We start from the raw sequence: 19070 nt of genomic DNA on the forward strand, positions 1-19070 counted from the left end.
TTTTGTTACCTTGTCTTTATCTTGAGTGTGTAGGTATTATTAATGAAATATGTTATTTTTGAACAGTATGCTTTAATATGGGAAACAAGCAGAGTAATGTATAAAATTTTGTAGTTGGCATTTCTGACCCTTTTTTTTAAGTAGATGACTGATAATAGCCTGAAATGTCATTATAATAGGTTGTGAACATGCCGTTTCATTGCTAAACGTTTAACCAAATCATTAACTGAAGTATATTCAGTGATAAATATTTTATCAATATCCATCATAAAAGCAGTTTTACTACTCTGTTTTTATATGTGTAACTTGCTGAAATTTCTAGTGATTTTATTCTATTCATTAAATGCAAAATAACATGTGGCTTTCCCTTTGTAGTGCACATTTTTATTAAAAAGATTATCATTTGTCATACCATTGATGCCCTACTAATTGTGAAAATTTTTTTGTGTAATGTGAGGCAACTACCTTGCTTATCAGACTGGAATGATTTGAAAAAAAAAATATATAGTGTTTGGTCTCTGGTAAAGACCTGCAGATTACCCTACCCTACACTTGCCTTGGTGCTACTGTGCTGTACATACCCTTTTATTAATTGTTTTTTCTGAATTGGCTTTTAAAATACTAAATAAATTAAGCATCACTGTTTTTAAATCTTGTTGGAATTGATGAATTCAATAATATGAAACACTTTTCATATTATTGAATGAATCAGAATTATTCACTATCAGGTCTCAAAAATCTGATATTTAATAAATGAATGGCAGAATTTCTGAAAAGGTCAGTTTGATATTTTCAGAAATTACTTCTATCTGCTACAATTATCTTTTATATAGATCTATACTTCTGCTAATTGAATATATATTTGTAGATATTTTTCAACATGTTCTAGTGATTTTTTGTTTTACTGTTATGAATAATGACATATCAAATGAAATATCAAGTAGAAAAAGAGAAAAAAAAAATTCATGCTATACTATCCTTTATATTTAAACAAGGTGGTTCTCGAATGACATGGAATGCTCCAGCTGCTCCATCACCACCTTTATCCACTCCATCTACTACAAGTGTTTTGGCTAGTCAGTTGATAATGGCTCCTAGTAATGCTGCAATTCGCCATCCCACTTCACCTTTACAGCAACAGTCTCAGCAATCTGTAAACTTGCCTTTGGCTTCTCATTCGCAAAACTTACTCAATCAAACTCAGACTGGTGAGACTAATTTTTTGGTTGTAGTCTTCTACTTTTTAGCCTGTTTTATTTGATATATGATCTGCATTTATTTGCAGTTTTATAACTTTTACATTGTATTGTTTAAAGCATTGAGTAAAAATACAAAAACTAAATTTTATTTTATTTTTGTCAGCAATTTCAGCAGTTTTAATTATTTTGAAAATTATAATTTTTAAAAAATGAAGCTAGTTTTATAAAATTTGTTCTCTTAATTTATGTTTTTCCCATTGTAACTTTTACAGAGTAACTTTTTGTCTATTGATGGACTAAGAGTTAGTGATCCTGCTCTTGTAGACCAGGCACGTTTTTTATGCTAGTTCACCATTAATCTAAGCTTCAATTTCATACTTCTTAGTTTTATTGACAATATAATAAATATCTAAGTTGTCAAAAATTTTTTACAAATATCTATGCAGAATTAGAATCTGATCCTCTTAGCTGCCAGATCATTTACAAAAACTCTTTTGAACTATGTGGTTGTGCAATTGCTGAATATTTACATGACAGTGAAGTGAAAAAAGTATATGTCTGAATTTCTGAATATGTCGTTAAATTTCAGTGCAGAAACTTTTGGAGTTTGTGTACTGTCTCAGAACCTAGAACACAATAGTGCTGTGGGGACGGGGGGCAAGTTATTAGAGAGAATAAAAAAAATTGCGTAATGTTTCTTGAAGAATTGGAGGATGTACTTTACTTGATAGAATAAAAAGTCAGAACTCCATGGCAGATTCAAGAAGTCAAAATGGCAGTCCTGTAAAAAGAAGTAAGTATATCAACAGTTCTTAGCAAGTAAGTTGTCAGGTGCCCTAAGAGAATACAAAGAAAAATGTAAGAAAGCAAAGGTATAGGAAGCTATGTATGATGACTTTGGTAAGAATATAGAAGATAGTTATAAATAATAAATTACACAATAAACACAGAATTAGCTCTAATGAAATGAAAGTACAAATATTTTGTACTGAAAATAGCAGCAACTCTTGATATGAAGAAAAATGCTGACCAGTGAGGAAGAGTTTTAGTACATCATCAGTGTGTAAAAACAAGCAATCAAAGGAACCGGATTACAAAGGACATACAGCTCGGTGGTTTACCGATTAAAAACTGCTGCCACATTCTAGAAATTAGTATTAATAAATATTATTAAAAATATTATTAAACAACTATTTTTGATGGTTACATAAGATAAGAATCTCCCAAACTTTTGGGAGAGAGAGACAATCGTTCCGATTCAGATTTGGCCGATGTAAAAGGGCTTCACAACTTCCTTTGAAGAGGCATTCATATTTAAACCTTCATCTATGGAGAAGACGAGCTTTATCCCACTGGATATTGTGTTTAGTGTCAATACTATGTTGTGCCAAACCAGACTTTTGAAGTTTCATATATTCGATATAATATTGATGTCCTTAATTCTTTTTTCTACAGAACAGCCTGTTTGTCAAAAGTATGTTAGATTACATTCACACGGTATCTGATAAACACCAGCTGATGATAGAGGTGCCAGTTTGTCTTTTGTAGATGGCAACAGATCAGAAATTTTGTTGATGGGAAAATATGTGGGAATTTTATATTTATATTGGCTTTTATATTGTTTTATATTTATAATTGGATATATTGATGTTGTGCATGTAATATTCATGGCAGAGTGTAAGAGATGTGTTTGGAGGTGGGGGGGGGATTGGAGATAAAAAAAAAGTATGGATTTGTAGGAAGTGCATAGAATGAAGGTTGAATTTCAACATGGTTGAATGAAGCATGTTGAAATTTATTATTCTCACATTAGTTAGAAACTCTATAGCTTCTAATATAGACTAGACATGCACTACGAAAATCAAGTGGCATTAACGACATTAACAGAGGTTGACAGGAAGACATATTTAGTTGGATGTTGCAATAGGCCTGGAAACATGGAATGTGGTGATGAAGAAATGCATAAACAACTTGGATTAGTGAACAAAGGGAGGTAATTATTATGGGTTATTTTAATTATGGCAGTATAGATTGGAATGAAGAGATAGCATTTGGGAGTAAGGAAAATGAATTTCTCAACTTCTTGAGAGTTCACTATCTCAGGCATAATGTAAAGGAGGGCACACGAGGATCAAGAGTTTTGCACTTTCCTCCAGTTGGTAAGAGTGATCATGAAATGTTCACCTGGGTTGTGACTAGGCATATGCAGACTTTTGTGAGGAAAGGATATATGTGGAATTATAAGGCTGGTGATTATGACAAGCTTAGGAGACAGCTTGGAGCTATAACATGGAACGAGGAGTTAAGCGATAAGGAAATAAATGCTGCTTGGGAACTGACAAAGAAATACATAACAGCATCAAATGTGTGAATGTATTCTGAAGGCCAAATGGTTGAATAAGATAGATGTAAAATAGATGAATGAGGATCTTAAGCATGAAATGCTTAAGATCCTCATTCAGTAGCTTCTTTTTCCAGATCATTAAAAAATGATCTGGAAAAAGAAGCTACTTTGGAGACAGTGCAAGATGAATAATGGTAATAATCAGTTACATGAAGAGTATAAAGAACAAGCCAGGAGAGTGGCTCAGCTAGTAAGTTAAACAAAAGTACAGTATGAGCAGAGAATGGGAAAATAGGCAAATTAAAACTCCAGAGAGTTTTTTTAGATATGTGGCAAGTAGAAGGAAGAATGATGATGGTAAGATGTTAATGGATGAAAATGATAGAAAGGCATCTGCTGCAGTAGACATTGTTGAGGTACTCAGTGATCAATTTATATGGGTGTTTCATTCTGATCAGGGTGGAATCATGAGGAACTAAACTGTAGAGGACATTGGAGCAGATAGCTTAATTGTGAGTGAGCAGGAGATATTTGAGGAAATAAATAACCTTGATATCAATAAGGCAATAGGATTTGATGACATATCACCACACATCTTAAGGGAATGTTCTATGAATTGGAATGCTTGTTTAATAAGAGTTACAACATCACAGGTTCCACAGGAATGGAAGGAATGTGAAATTGTTCCACTGCATGAAGGTGGTGTAGCTTCAAATTGTAGGTCAATATCTGTATATCTGGAGTTGTGATGAAGATACTCAAGAGATTGGTAAGAAGCAGGATACAGAAATGGGTTGATAACAGCAGTATTCTCTGTGATTATCAGCATGGGTTTGTTAAAGGGAGATTGTGTTTCACTAACTTATATACTATAACATGGTGACAAGTACTTTGGACAGGTAAGATGTATATACAGTGGTGCGCTTGGATTTTGCAAAGGCTTTTGATAGACTGCCACATGATAGACTGGATTGGATAACAGACTTCTTGGATCAGAAGTCTTTCAGATAGGTGTCAGAAAGTTGTATATGGAGGGTGCAGTATCCCAAAAGAGGAAGGTCACTAATAGTGTACTGCAAGGGTCAGTTTTGGGATCATCGTTGTTGTTCAGTTTGTATGTTAATGATATTTGGATGGGTTAAACTAGTGATAAACATGGGTGGTCTGAAAAGTTCTTGGCCTAACAATGAAAAAACGAATTTATAATTTCAAAATTATTTTTATTTTTCAACATAATCTCCCTTAAGACTAATACGTTTATTCCAACGCCATTATCCCGTCCCTGTAGTGGTTGTCAGTAAGATATGCAAAATACCCCTCTACTGCTGCAATCATCTCTTGATTCGAAGAAAAATACTGACCAGCGAGGAAGAGTTTTAGTTTTGGGAAGAGATAGAAGTCAGAGGGAGCCAAATCTGGGGAATAGGGTAGAGGTTCCAACAATTCATAGTCCAGATCCCTTAATTTTCCCATTGCCAAACCACCTTTGTGGGCAGGTGCATTGTCCTGATGAAACATTTTTTCTTCTGCAAACCGGGTTTTTTTCTCACGAATTTTTTCGTCTAGTCTGGTTAAAAAATCAGAATAATATTCCCTGGTTATTGTTTTACCCTTTTCGAGATAATAAACAAAATGCCTTTAGCATCCCAAAACGCTGATTCCATGACCTTTCTTGCTTTGGCGCTGAACAACTGGCTTCTGTCCACTGTTTTGACTGTTGTTTCGATTTTGGTGTGTAATGGTGAAACCAGGTCTCATTCATAGTAATAAATCTATGCACAAAATCAGTTTTTATTTTTGTTAAAACGCTCCAAGCACTGTTTATAGATTTTAATGTGAGTGCATTTTTGATCTGCTGTTAGCAAATGTGGCACCCTTCTTGTGCAAAGGTTTGTCATTTGCAATTCTTCATGCAAAATATATCCTACACGTTCTTTTGAAATGCCTATAGTCTCAGCAATTTCATGTACTTTGGCTCAGCAGTCATCCAGTACCATATCGTGCACTTGATCGATGATTTCTGGTGTTGTTACACTTTTTGGATGTCCTTCACGTGGATCATCTTCAAGGTTGGTACAGCCACATTTAAACTCGGCAGCCCATTTCTTAATTGTCGAAAACGAAGGAGAAAGTGCCCGTAAACTTTTATGAACTTTGAATGAATTTCTTTTGGCGTTAAACCTTCTTTTACAAACAATTTTATAAACGCGCAATACTTAATTTTATCCATTTCAAGGGGATACAGACAACACTTTGGCTTCCGACAGCTTTATTAGATAAACTACTCGATAGAATGACTAGCAATTTCATATTGATGCTTATGACAGATGTACAAATTTAGAAGAAAAATTCTTGACGATAGTGTTGTAATTTTTGGTTGAGGCCAAGATCTCTTCACACCACCCATGTACATCTGTTTGCAGGTGATGCAGAATTGGAGCGAGCATGTCAAGCAGATGTTATGGCCTCACAGGATAACATGTATAGATTGCATAAATGGTCTGAACTACTCCATTGTGTCAAAGTCAGTTAACAATTTTAGATTTTATTTATCACATTGAAAGAGAAATCCTTCCTCTCCAATTTAGCTGACAAAATATGAATGGAAACATCGTATATATTAAACTCTAATAAACAACTAAGTGGCAACCTAACAGAAACAGAAAAATTGGGCCTTAAATCCTTAAAAAATAACCCAGACATCGTGATTACAAAATCAGATAAAGGTAATGCTACTGTTGTCCTTGATCGGAGAGCATACTCCATAAAAATGAATCAGACCACAACACATACAAAATGGTGAATTACAACCCTACAAACCACATGAAAATGAAAACAACAGAATTAATCAAATCGGTGATCACATGGCCAGAGGAAACAACCAAAACAGGTATACCGTGTTATGTCCGCTCTCTCTCAGAATTTACTACCTGCCAAAAATCCACAAAACCAACACGCCACTACAATCGATAGGTGAAGGAATCGACAGCCTAATTATAATTTAGCCAAGAAATTAGCAGCCACACTCAAGGAGTTGGTAGTTCTTCCCCCCCCCCCCCTACATAAAAAAAACTACACAACACTTCATAAACAAGATTAGAAACTTCACATTCAGTGATGAAGATTTATTAGTCAGCTTTGATATAACTGCCCTTTTCACTGATCTCCCAATTAATAATACTATTCATTTCTTACAAAGTATATTTCCTCCCGATATAATGGCCCTCTTTGACCACGTACTCCCCTCTGGGTATTTCATGTGGCAGAATATTTTTTCTTACAAATGGAAGGTGCAACCATGGGCTCACCACTTTCCCCCAATAGCCAACTTTTACATGGAAGACTTTGAGCAACAAGCTGCAGGTTCAGCCAGTCTACAGCCCAAAGTCTGGCTCAGATATGTGGATGATATTTTTGCCATTTAGCCACGCAGCCTTGAAACATTAAATACATTCCTAAGCCACCTGAACAAACAACAAAAACGTATCCAATTTAGCATCGAAATCAAAAACAACAACTCTCTTCCTTTTCTAGACACACTCGTCACACATCTTCCCTCAGGCTGCCTCTCCTTCACTGTCTATTGCAAGCCAATACATACATAAAAATTCATACCATCATCCTACACAAAAACTAGGAGTCGTCAGCACCCTCAAACACAGAACCCTAACAATTTGCTCCAGTGAACAAACTCTGAACCAAGAATTTGAAATTATTAACCAAACATTTGTAAAAGATGGCTACAATAAAAAAAAAAAAAAAGTTCACATGATCCTCCATAAAAATGCTATTAAACTCAAAAAAGATTACAAGAATGCCATAGCCATACTCTACATTAGGGGCATTTCAGAAAAAAATAGATACAACACTACTTAAATACAACATTAAGACAACCTTTGAACCCCTGGAAATGTTAAGAAATTTATTAGCCCTTCCAAAGATCCTTTTCCATATCTTGCCCACCCAGGGATTTACAAAATTCAATATACCTGTAATCTACCTTACACAAGGGAAACAGAACTCACCATCCCAGTCAGAAAAGTTGAACACAAACACCACATTAAATACCTCCACTATGGTAAAACAGGCCTATCAGACTACACACACACCAAACATGTCAGAATTGATTGGAAAATCACTGTCTCAAGACTGCACCAAAACCTGGTTTGAAAAAATATTCAAAGAAGCTTTTGAAATGCTGAAACATCATCCAAATCTGAACAAAAATGGATTAACTATTTTAAGAATGTGGAGGACCCATATAGCAACCAGAACAATCCCAGACAGAAGAAAATCTCAATACGAAAGGACTTTAGAAATTGCCGGAGGGGGAACGACCTACCAACTTGTTGAGTGTGGCTGCTAATTTGTTGGCCAAACAAAGGATAAATGATTAACAAATGTTTAGATTCATTTTACTTTTGTACAGTGCAGTGTCATCTTATACATATGTATGTTTTCCTGATGATGACCTCAATACAGAGGTCGAAACATCAATTGTTAATTGCTTAATTAATGTTAAGTGAAGTAATTATTCTAACACGTGTCGGGTCTCCATAAATTCTTCACTATGATAGAGGAATATGATGCTCCCAATTCAGTACAAGTGTGTCTGCATGAAATGGTTATGGAAAGGGTACTCACAGAGTTGTGGTTGGATGGCATGTTGCAAGTCTATCTTTTCAGCATATTGTTCACAAATTGGGCCATCCCAGGTCAACAAACAGAGATACCATACTGAGATCGAAGCACAGGGAGTCAACTGCAAGTGGTACCTGCAGTGGATGAACCACCACACTCACCAAACCTGACTATTGGGTACTACGAAGGATCATGTGTAAAAACTGCCATTCATCTGCCAACATGTTGAATACAGAGTTCTGGGCATTGATTGGAACATGAATCTGCACTAAAACATTCAGAACCAAGTCTCACAACAATGAGTTTCCATGAAAGGACCGCAGTATGCAAGCCCCACATCACCCAAACCAGCATGCAGCATCTTCAGTGGTGCAATGTGCATGTACAGAGGGATGTGGAAGCTTGGGAAGCTGTGTTATGGAGTGAAGAATCACTCAGAGATGCCCTGTGAACATCTCTTACCTAAACTATGAAATTCATAGGTGGCGGTGTAGTCCTAGTTTGGCCTTGGACCTCTGTTTGTGGTGCCACAAACATTGACCTCTGAGAGGTGTCTGAACATTCTGGACAATGCATGCATCATACTTTGTGGTGTTTCTGTGGAACTGATCATTGTCTTTTCAGCAAGACAGTGCACCATGTCACAAGCTGCTGATGTAACGATGTGGTTTCTTGACACGAAAGTCTCCACACTTGACTGGCCTCCACAGATTCCTATTGAACATGTGTGAGATGAACTGGGGCATCTGGTGAGATCAAGAGACGTCTGCCCCATAACAGTTCAAGGCCTCATTACATACCTACAGGAAGAATGGTCCAAAATTTCCATTGATTGCTATAGTCATTGCAGCAAAAAGTGCTCCTGCATCTTATTATTGTTCTTAACACTGTTGTCTCCATCGGCTTCTTTCCAAGCAGTGTGAGCAGTGTGTATATAGAAGTGTGTGTATACAACACACACGTACATTGCTCCAGAAATCCATTTGCCACAGGCAAGTTATCAGAGGCAAAAGTGACAATTTTTCAGACTTGTTCTATATGCATTCAAAATATATGGCCTTATTTTTTTTTTTGAATAATTTAAATATATTTTTTTTTATTCACTATAAAATTATTCAATCATGACAAACATAAGTTAGTAATCATAAGTCTATACTCTTGGTATAGACAAAAGTTAGCTTGCATGAATAATCAGAGATATGCCTGACCGCTGTTTAGGAAATATGAAGTAATCTCAGTCTATGACAACAGGTGGAACTATTTATCTCTCAACTTCTGTTATAAACTTAAGCGCACTCTGTGTTTGTTGATTTATTTTGAAACAAATAGTATTATAAAACATTTTATTTTGCATAATTTGCAAATCGACACCATTTTTATAAAAAACCAGAGATTAAACAACCAAACCAAAAAAAATTAATAAAACAATTTTCATTTGTTTCACTTCCAACTGTAATTCTCCCACCCTCTTTACCCTTAAGTAGGTATGCATTTGTAGTGTAGTATTGGCATAAGCTTATTTTCACAGTTGACACCATGAATTAGCATAGTGTAACATTTTACATGATGAAAAGGCTTTTTAATCGTGTTATTTAAAAAAAAAAATCAGTCAGATCAGTCAGATGCCAGATCGAGTTATTGACATGACCATGATAATTTAGTCTGGCTCCATTGTTGACCATTTTCTCTTGTTTTTGTAAACTTCATTATTTGTCTTTCCTATTCAATTATTTTTATGGATAATCTTATATAAAATTACCCTTCATTATGGACAACAAATGAAAGGAAATGAAAAGTACACTTTTTAGTTTTGTGAAAGGGAAGGCATTAAGACAGACCAGAAAGTTTTTTTTAAATAATAATAATATTATTATTATTATTTAATAATATAGAGTTTCTGTCAGCAGTTCCAGGATATTTTTATACGTTTCAGAATGCAACTTCATCTTCGTAATGTAATAATAAAATAGAAATTAAATTACAAAGATGAAGTTGCATTCTGTAATGTATAAAAAATATCCTTGAGCTACCTGACGAACTCTAAATTAATGCAAGATTTTCAAGTCCTCTTTAAAGCAGAGATATTTAGCTTTCATATGACATTTGATTTTCACAAAAAAAAATGCTGTGACATAAACTTTGCCAGAAACCGGCTGAATAACATCTCTAGCTATTTTACAAAGAAAGTTGAATTCTAAAATATTTGAACACCTGAAGTGCCTTTTTAATACGGTCTGTTAGGAAGCTAAATTCAATAAGCCACTTACTGATTTCAAAAAGATCATAGGCCTAGTAATAGAACAGTATTAAAATGACATGAAATATAAAGAATTTGTGTGAATTACTGCTGATGTTAATAAACAAAAATTAGTTAAGGAAATCGAAGTTTTCAGTAGTGTGTATTCTTCTAGATGCTTCTACAGCTATTTCAAATGAGGAAAAAATTGACTATTATGTGAGATGCATATATCAGAAGAGGCATTTTACATAGTTTCCCCTCCAAAATTCAGTTGCAGTGTGCTTTAATAGTTTAGAAGTTAAATGAACAAAAGTTTCTTGCCAACAGAGTAGTGATTAGTTGGCAAGCATTGAAAGAGAAATAGCATACTTGGGGGAAGAAATGGACTAGTGGCCAAATTAAATAGAAACGTGTTACAAATTATTGTGCATAATTTGAATTTAGCTGTTTTAAATTCTGTTAGAGATGTTCCTGAAATGTGTATGTCTATACACACACACATGCACACGTATATGAACAGTAGATTTAAGTGGTATTCCTGGAGTCGTGTGTGTGTGTCCAAGACTGTACCTGATAAGAGTTTGTAAGGTACCTTGTTCATCTCCACTAATAATGGGTAGACTTCATTTGGAGAAGGGATGCTGGTTTAAATATTAGTTTATAAGCAGATTAAAATCAGTATTTATTGTTATTTATTATTATTTTTTTTCTAATTTGTTCAGATTTCTCTAATGCAGCGTTTCCCAAACTTTGCCTACGTCGGAACACTTCACAAATCCTGAAATTTTCACTGAACACCTTGGTTATTTTGTAATGTGTTCATTAAGCTGTTTTTATAATTAATCAATAATTAATTAAACATCAATTAAACATAAACACCATAAATTAATCTGTGCTGATTTTCATTGACATATCCCATTCTGATCACCAGAAATTTATAATATTATTATGAGTACTTACGAGTGAATGCAGACTTTTTTTCCTGTGTGCTGGTAGTTTTTCCCTTTTGTACATCCTGGAGATTGCTTTGTAGGCTGGTGGTGGATGACTCACTATCTGTTTCGTCACAAACACCTTCAATAAGAGATTTCTTAATACCAAAATTAAACAAAGTCCCTTGTCTCTTATTCATATTAAAATTTAAATCTGCAGGCCTATTGCTTTTAAAAAATCACAGCACTATGGTTTCGAAACTTTCACCCTACAATACGAACTTGCAAAAAAAGTATTCATTATTACTAGATTTGAGAACTGGATACAGACTACCCCTTGATCTTCAATTTCAGTGGAAAATTTTTCTTTTATACTTCCTTGCTGATTGGTCACTGACATTTGCTACACAGATGTTATTTCCTTCAGTTTTAAGAACAGCGGATATGCCACCCATTGTTATAATCCGCTTGCAGGCAATTTTTATGATCGGTCATAAACAACGGCATTCCCTTTCCCAAATGTTGAAAGGTTTCGATGTGTGAAAATTAACAATAATTCATGAATACTTCCACATTTAAAAATACACGGCTTGGTCACTAACATTTGCTACACAGATGTTATTAGGTGTTCTGGGTCTGAGCTTTTCGCCACATTCACGAATATTATTCTCCTCAGAATGTTTCCACTATAAAATATTTATTCGTAAAAAATGCTTAGAAAACTAAAATGACAAATTTCAAAGGAACTTCTCGCGGAACACTGGTGTTCTGCAGAACTTATTTTGAGAAACCCTGCTCTAATGTAAGGAACTATTACTGTTTTCAAGTAATTGCTCCTATTAGTTTGCCTGCTGTTAGGTGCATAGTTTAATAATTTTATTTTGTTAGGATTATTCATGAACTTATTTTTAGAGGGACCTGTGGCATAGTATAATTATTAAAAACAACACGTAAGTCCACAGTATTTAATTAATACTTTATTTAATACTTTAATTAATAAATAAGGTAGATATTTCGTACTAAAAATAATAGTACATCTTCAGTGTTACAAACAGATAGGAATAGAATACAAGTAACGAATTTCAGTGGATCACCTATTAAAATACAATGTTGATGCGAGCTAGGAAATGAAAGAAATTAATAAATAATTAATATTTAAGATAATTAGTTTTTTAATTATTACATAAAATAAAAGTCTCCCAGATCTTCAAGTGAGAAAGGCAATCATTTCGATTTAAATTCGGTTGGTGTAAAAAAGCTTCACAACTTTCCTTAAAGAGGTGTTCATGTTTGAACCTGCATCTATGAAGTAGAATAGCTTTATCCCACTGGATATTATGGGTAGTGGTAATACTGTGTTATGCTAGACCAGACTTCTGAGGTTTGTTTTAATCAATATAATATTGATGTTCTTTAATTCTTTTTTCCACAGAACAGCCAGTTTGTCCAAAATAAGAAACATCGCATTCACAAGGAATTTTGTAAACGCCAGCCAAAGACAAAGATGACAGTTTATCTTTTGTAGAAGGCAATAAGGAAGAAATTTTGTTGATAGGAATATAAGTGGGAATCAATTGGTACTTTTTTAAAATTCTACATATAGGTTCTGAGATTCCTGGAATGTAGGGGATTGGAACTCTGTGAACTGTTGAAGAAACCTTAGGTATTGGAACATAAGATTCAATTATCTGTTGGATAATTGAATCTTATGACTGTATTATTATTGAATTAATTAATATTGAATCAGTGACCAATCAGCTTTCCACCTTTCTACAACAGATAAATAGCCTTCATCCTCGTATCCAATTCACCATGGAAAAGGAAAATTCTGGTACTTTATCATTTTTGGACATCCTGCTTACTCGAACTTCTTCTGGTACCTTATCTACAAGCATCTTTCGAAAGCTCACCATACATCTCAAAAATTTCATTCTTAAATCTCTAATTAATAGGGCACATAAAGTTTGCTCTTCTCCAGAAATCTTACAACAAGAACTTTCCATCATTAAAAAGTTAATGGTATCTAATAATTACCACCCTAATCAAATCCAACAGATAATTGAATCTTATGTTCCAATACCTGAGGTTTCTTCAACAGTTGAAATTGAAAGGAATTGAAAACTCAGTTAGCTGTAATTCCAGGAGGCCTAACTAGTTCGCTTCAACCTTTAGATGTCTGTATTAATAAACTGTTTACGGGATTTATGAAGGAGAAGTGGAACAGTTGGATGCAGTCTTCAGATTTTGAGGTTACGCCATCAGGAAGGAAGAAGAGGCCTAGCATTCCGCAAGTTTGTGAATGGGTCAAAGCTTCATGGGATGCTGTGAAAACTGACAGTGGTTAAATCATTTAAGAAGTGTGGCATTAGTAATGCACTGGATGGTACAGAGGACAATTTGTTGTATGAGGACTGAGATTCTCATTTAGAAGAGGTTTCAAGTGTCTCTTCATTTAGCTCTGGAGATGAATTTCTGGGTTTTGACGAAGAATATTAAAAGGTGGTTACTCTTTCCTTGTTAGATTAGGTATTTGTTCAAAGTAGACCTATTTATTACTTTATATTTGAAATGCTGTAAATTCATTATAATATTCAGTGATAATTTTTTTTTCTAAAAAATGTGTATGAAAAAGGGGGTGCGTCTTATACGCCAGCAAATACGGTAATTTATAATTAAATTCATTTTTTAAAGAATATATCTCTAAAACGGGAGGCATTATTGGTAGTGATAATAATAAAAGTATCAGATCTAAGGCTCTCTTTATATTTTGCATATTTTCATCTTTCCTAAAATTCTACACTAACAAATTCAATTTTTCTAGGTGGACTGCGCTCTGGTGTAACTCCCATTGCTCTCAGAACAGGTAGCAGTACTCAAGGTCCAGTTACAACAGTTGCTGGTGTTAATGGCTCAGCAGCATTAGCTGTACAACTTTCTCAGTTACCATCCTTTGCACAGCAACAACAAAATGTTACAATTTCTACCCCATTACAAACTCAGCAGGGAATGCCAGTAACTATACAGTCAAAAATGGTAAATGTAACAAGTGTTAACCAGCTAGTTACTTCTCAGGTCCCAATTATGGCAACTGCATCTTCTCCCAATCTTCAGTCCCATACAGGACAGACCGCAGTACCCTCAATAACAATGACTGGTCAGAATCCTCAACAGCAGCAAACCCAGTTATCAGGTGCTGCCAAGGAGCGACGCTCTATTTGGGAAGGAACACTAGAATATCAAGATAAAACGGTGGCTACAAGTAATCCTTCTGCGCCCCGAGTTACTCATTCCTTGCCCTGCACATGTTCTTGTGCTGTTGTAAATGGAGAGCCTGAAGTGTAAGTTTTATGTGTTGCAGTTTTTATTTCATTATTGAAATAAAAATTCTTGGTATTAGTTTTTAAATACAAATAATTTATTTTACCACTCAATCAAAAATAAATTCAAATTTGGCCAAATAATAGGAAAAAATGTATCGAAAGCATTCTTTTATCACACCTGTATATTGTGCCCATTACAAAAAAAAAATAAAAAAGTGAAAGCTGTATGAAATAGAGCAGTAATTTTCTACTATTAAAATATGAAGTTACATAAACTTATTTTCACAGTTTAAAATTCACTGGATAAGAGTTTCGCATTCAAAATTTAATTGTATATTGAATGCCAATTCCAAATAAAGGCACACTTTTGGATTTGGTCTGTGAATGTTTACTTGTTATTCTTGTTTTCAAGTTTAAAACTTTGTCTAGAACATATCATAAGAAAATTTACAAACTCAGATTTATGCCTTCTCAAAATAATTTTTCAAAACCTAAATTTATTTAACTTCATATTCTAATAGCAAAAACTATTAATGAGGTATTTTAAAAGTTATAGAATTCGTAGATTATATAACTTTTCTGAATATATATATATATTTTTTTTTTTTAAACATAGATTTAATGACTTAAAAACCGAGATAACTTATAAAGATTTTAATGAGAATAATACAACTAGTTTCGGCTTATAACAGCCTTCCTCAGGTATTCATAAAGGAAAAGAATACTAATAAACATTGAAGTATCTAAAAAAACTGGAAATCACAGGTAAAAATTGCCACACATAATTGATACATAAAAAACATTGTATTTTTTCAAGTTGTAATACAACTTTAAAAAAATACGTTTTTTATGTATCAATTATGTGTATCAAACATAAAAAACGTATTATTTCAAGTTGTAATACAACTTTTAAAAAATACGTTTTTTATGTATCAATTATGTGTGGCAATTTTTACCTGTAATTTCCAGTTTTTTTAGATACTTCAATGTTTATTACTATTCTTTTCCTTTATGAATACCTGAGGAAGGCTGTTATAAGCCAAAACTAGTTGTATTATTCGCATCAAAATCTTTATAATTTATCTCGGTTTTTAAGTCTTTAAATCTATGTTTTAAAATGTATCACAATAACCGAGTAAAAGCCTATGATCACACACACACACACACGTGTGTGTGTGTGTGTGTGTGTGCAGGCTGTCCGAAGTTACGAAGGGGTTTACAATGTGAATAACTTTTTTGATTATTAATTTTTTCGTTATATTTTTTTCAGGTGTTTTAGGGAACGTTCGGATTAATTGTGGGAAAGTTCACAACCGAAAAACAAACTAAATTATTCACTTTTATTTTGAAAATCAGCACATTTTTGGTAAGTGAATAATTTTGCAAAGATCTGTAATTAATTGGCCATCATATTCTCCATATCTGACTGCTCCTGACTTCTTTCAGTGGAGTTACCTGAAGGAAAAGTGTATTTTAGCAAGCTGCAGACAATCCAACAGCTAGAGGAGAACAACATTCATGAAGAAATTAGAGTGCTGCAGCCAGAAACTTTGACAGTTGTCTTGAAACGTGTGTCACAGTATTTTTACAATTTCTCAAAAACTCATTATTATTTCTGTTTATAGTTTTACATGAGTTTAAAAAAAAAAAAATTATCAAAATAGTATCATTGCTATAGATCGCATCACTGTAGATCACTAATTGCTAAAAGTATTTACACTTGATTTTTTATCTGCCTCCAACTCATGAAAGGTAGCAAACCAACATTACATTAGTATGGCGAGTGGGCTCTTATTTTCATTTTATTTCATTTATTTACTTTTTTTTATATATATTTCACATAATCTGGAAACTTTTCTCTGTAGACCAGACATGGAACTTTTTTCATCCTTCTACAGGCTCCAATAAGCAGGATAGTAGTGTCGTCTCACACTGGGTTATGAATATTTCTCATCTAAACAAAATCCCAAACGCCCACGCTTACAGAGTTTTGAGGTTTTGTTTGTGCTTGTGTTTAGATTTGAATCTGTAACCTGTTGCTCAGAAAGTGGATATGTTAACTGCTCTGCCAACCAGTTTTTGTATGCTTCCGGAGATTTGCACTTTCATTTTGGGGATTGGTACTTTTGGTTCATAGTGACAATAGACCTAATTCTTATTTATTTTTTTATTTATGTTGTCCCACCCACAAAAGTTTATTTGCAAACTACAGTTATATTTTGCAATGTGGGTGGGTCTAAGGATTTTTTTTTTTCTGTTTTATCATCATCATCATCAAATTCCTGCCATGTACCCTCAAGGGGTGTACAGGATATGACAGTACTACATGAAAAAATTACATCATTACTAACTTCCTATCTACAATTTTCCTCCAAATCAGTCTGTTACTTGTCAAGACTCCAACATTATCAGATCTTATATTTCTATCGTCTAAGGCACTTTGTACCGTATCAATCCACCTATATCTTGGTCTTCCTCTGGGTCGTTTTCCTGCCAACCTGGCAGAGAACACTTGTTTTGCTAATCTTTCCTCTCCCATTCTATTTAAATGACCATACCACCTGAGATTAGCTCTGCTAACGCATTCTTGGATGCTGACAATGTCAAGTTCTTTCCTAATATCCTCATTTTTAATATGATATTGCCATTGATGCCATCTGTTCATGCCTCGAATCTTCCTCAGGACTCTCATATCTGCGGTCTCTAGTCTTTGGTCAAGTGTTTTACTTCTGACCCAGCTCTCAGATCCATAAGTTAAAACTGGTTTGAACACTGTCTTGTATACAGCTAATTTAGTGTTCCGACTAATTTCTCTCTTACTCCATATGAATTTATTCAATTGACTTCCCACCATACCAGCTTTGCTGATTCTGTTGTCTATTTCTATATTTAATTTACAATCTTCAGTAAAAATCGTGCCTAAGTAGCTGAAATGTTTTACTTGTTCCACAGGTTCTCCATTCACAACACAGTTGACATTTTCAATGATTCTGCCTATTTTCATTGTCTTTGTCTTTTTATTGCTGACCTTCATACCATATCTATTACAACAGCTATTCAATTTAGTCAGAGAATCTTGCAGACTTGTAGTGGATTTATTTAGAAGTTTAACATCATCCGCATAAAGCAAAGAGCTGACATTAACATCTCCAATTTTGATATCAGGTTTAATACCACGTTCCTTCATAATGTGATCCATATAGACAATAAATTACAGATGGGATAATGTACATTCTTCTCTCACACCAAATTTAACATTAAACCATCTTCCTGTACTTCCTTCAATTCTAACTGCTGACTTACAACTCAAATAAAGACTAAGTATTGCTTGATATAATGCTCCATTGACACTATATAACTGCAGCGTATTGAATAGCTTCTCTCTTGGCACCTTGTCACATGCCTTTTCCTTTTCTGTTTTATCAATTTTATATTTTTCAGTATTTTTATTTTTTACATAATCCAGAAATCCTGCTATAAAAACCAAACATGAAACGTTTTCAATCACTTGAGGCCTCCAATAAGTGTGGCAGTGGTCTCACACCGGGCGATGAAATTCATCTCCCACCTAACGACAATTGCAAACATCCATATCCATGGTGGATTCGAACCCACAGCCTGTTGATGAGTGGTTAGCAAGTATGCTAACCACTCAGCCAGTCAGGCTGGCAATTTATTACCAATAACATTGTTGAAAAATGGAGGGGGAAAGCTGCTAGAAGATTTTTCACTTGGTTAGACTATAAATTATATATTTAGTTTAATCCTCAAGTGTAAGCAAACAAAGTTTGCGCCTGAAGTAACTTCAGGGGCAACTCGTGGTAAAGGTAGTATAAGTTCTCATCACTTGCCTTAGTATTTCCCATAATGCAAAGCACATCTCCTTGCGGACATGCATAGTGCTATGCATTAAGGGAAGGGCAAAAATCCAGACCAGTTTCGACCTTTATTGAGGTCTCATCAGTGGGTGCCCGACCCAGAAGAGGTGATACCAAGGTGGAAGTAATGGAGAAGTCATATTTATCTATATGAGTTGCCAGAAGGTGTCACATCTTATTATTAAATTACTCTGGAATAGAGAAAGATGCTGGAAGTTTTTTCACTTGGTTAGACTATAAATTATATATTTAGCTTAATCTTTATCCAAGTGTATGCAAACAAAGTTTGTGCCTGAAGTATCTTCAGGACGGGAGATACTATGGCAAGTGTTGAGAACATATACCACCTTTACCACGAGTTGCCCCAGTCCTGAAGATACTTCAGCTTTAAAGACAGTAGGATAGCAGTCTTGAAAAATCCATTCGTTTAACTTTTCTGATTTTCATCAATCGCAGATCCAGTCATTTGCCTGATCTGAAATATGTTCCTCCGTTTTTATTTTACTAACTGATTTTC

General features: G+C 34.3%; 1 protein-coding gene across 4 annotated transcripts in view; it reads left to right on the forward strand.

Moving 5' to 3' along the window:
- LOC150092679 (mediator of RNA polymerase II transcription subunit 25-like) overlaps positions 1–19070 on the forward strand; it is a 616627-nt gene that overhangs the window by 262950 nt on the left and 334607 nt on the right. For all 4 annotated transcript variants that reach the window (XM_090414304.1, XM_090414306.1, XM_090414307.1 and 1 more), the window contains exons 12-13: positions 996–1208; positions 14177–14693. In XM_090414304.1, the coding sequence (XP_090270430.1) occupies positions 996–1208; positions 14177–14693 (730 nt within the window). The remainder of the gene's footprint in view (positions 1–995; positions 1209–14176; positions 14694–19070) is intronic.

Source organism: Typopeltis vanoorti, chromosome 25 (assembly GCF_054136105.1).
Source record: "Typopeltis vanoorti isolate ZY-2024b chromosome 25, IOZ_Tvanoo_1.0, whole genome shotgun sequence".
NCBI classification, from domain to species: domain Eukaryota; kingdom Metazoa; phylum Arthropoda; class Arachnida; order Uropygi; family Thelyphonidae; genus Typopeltis; species Typopeltis vanoorti.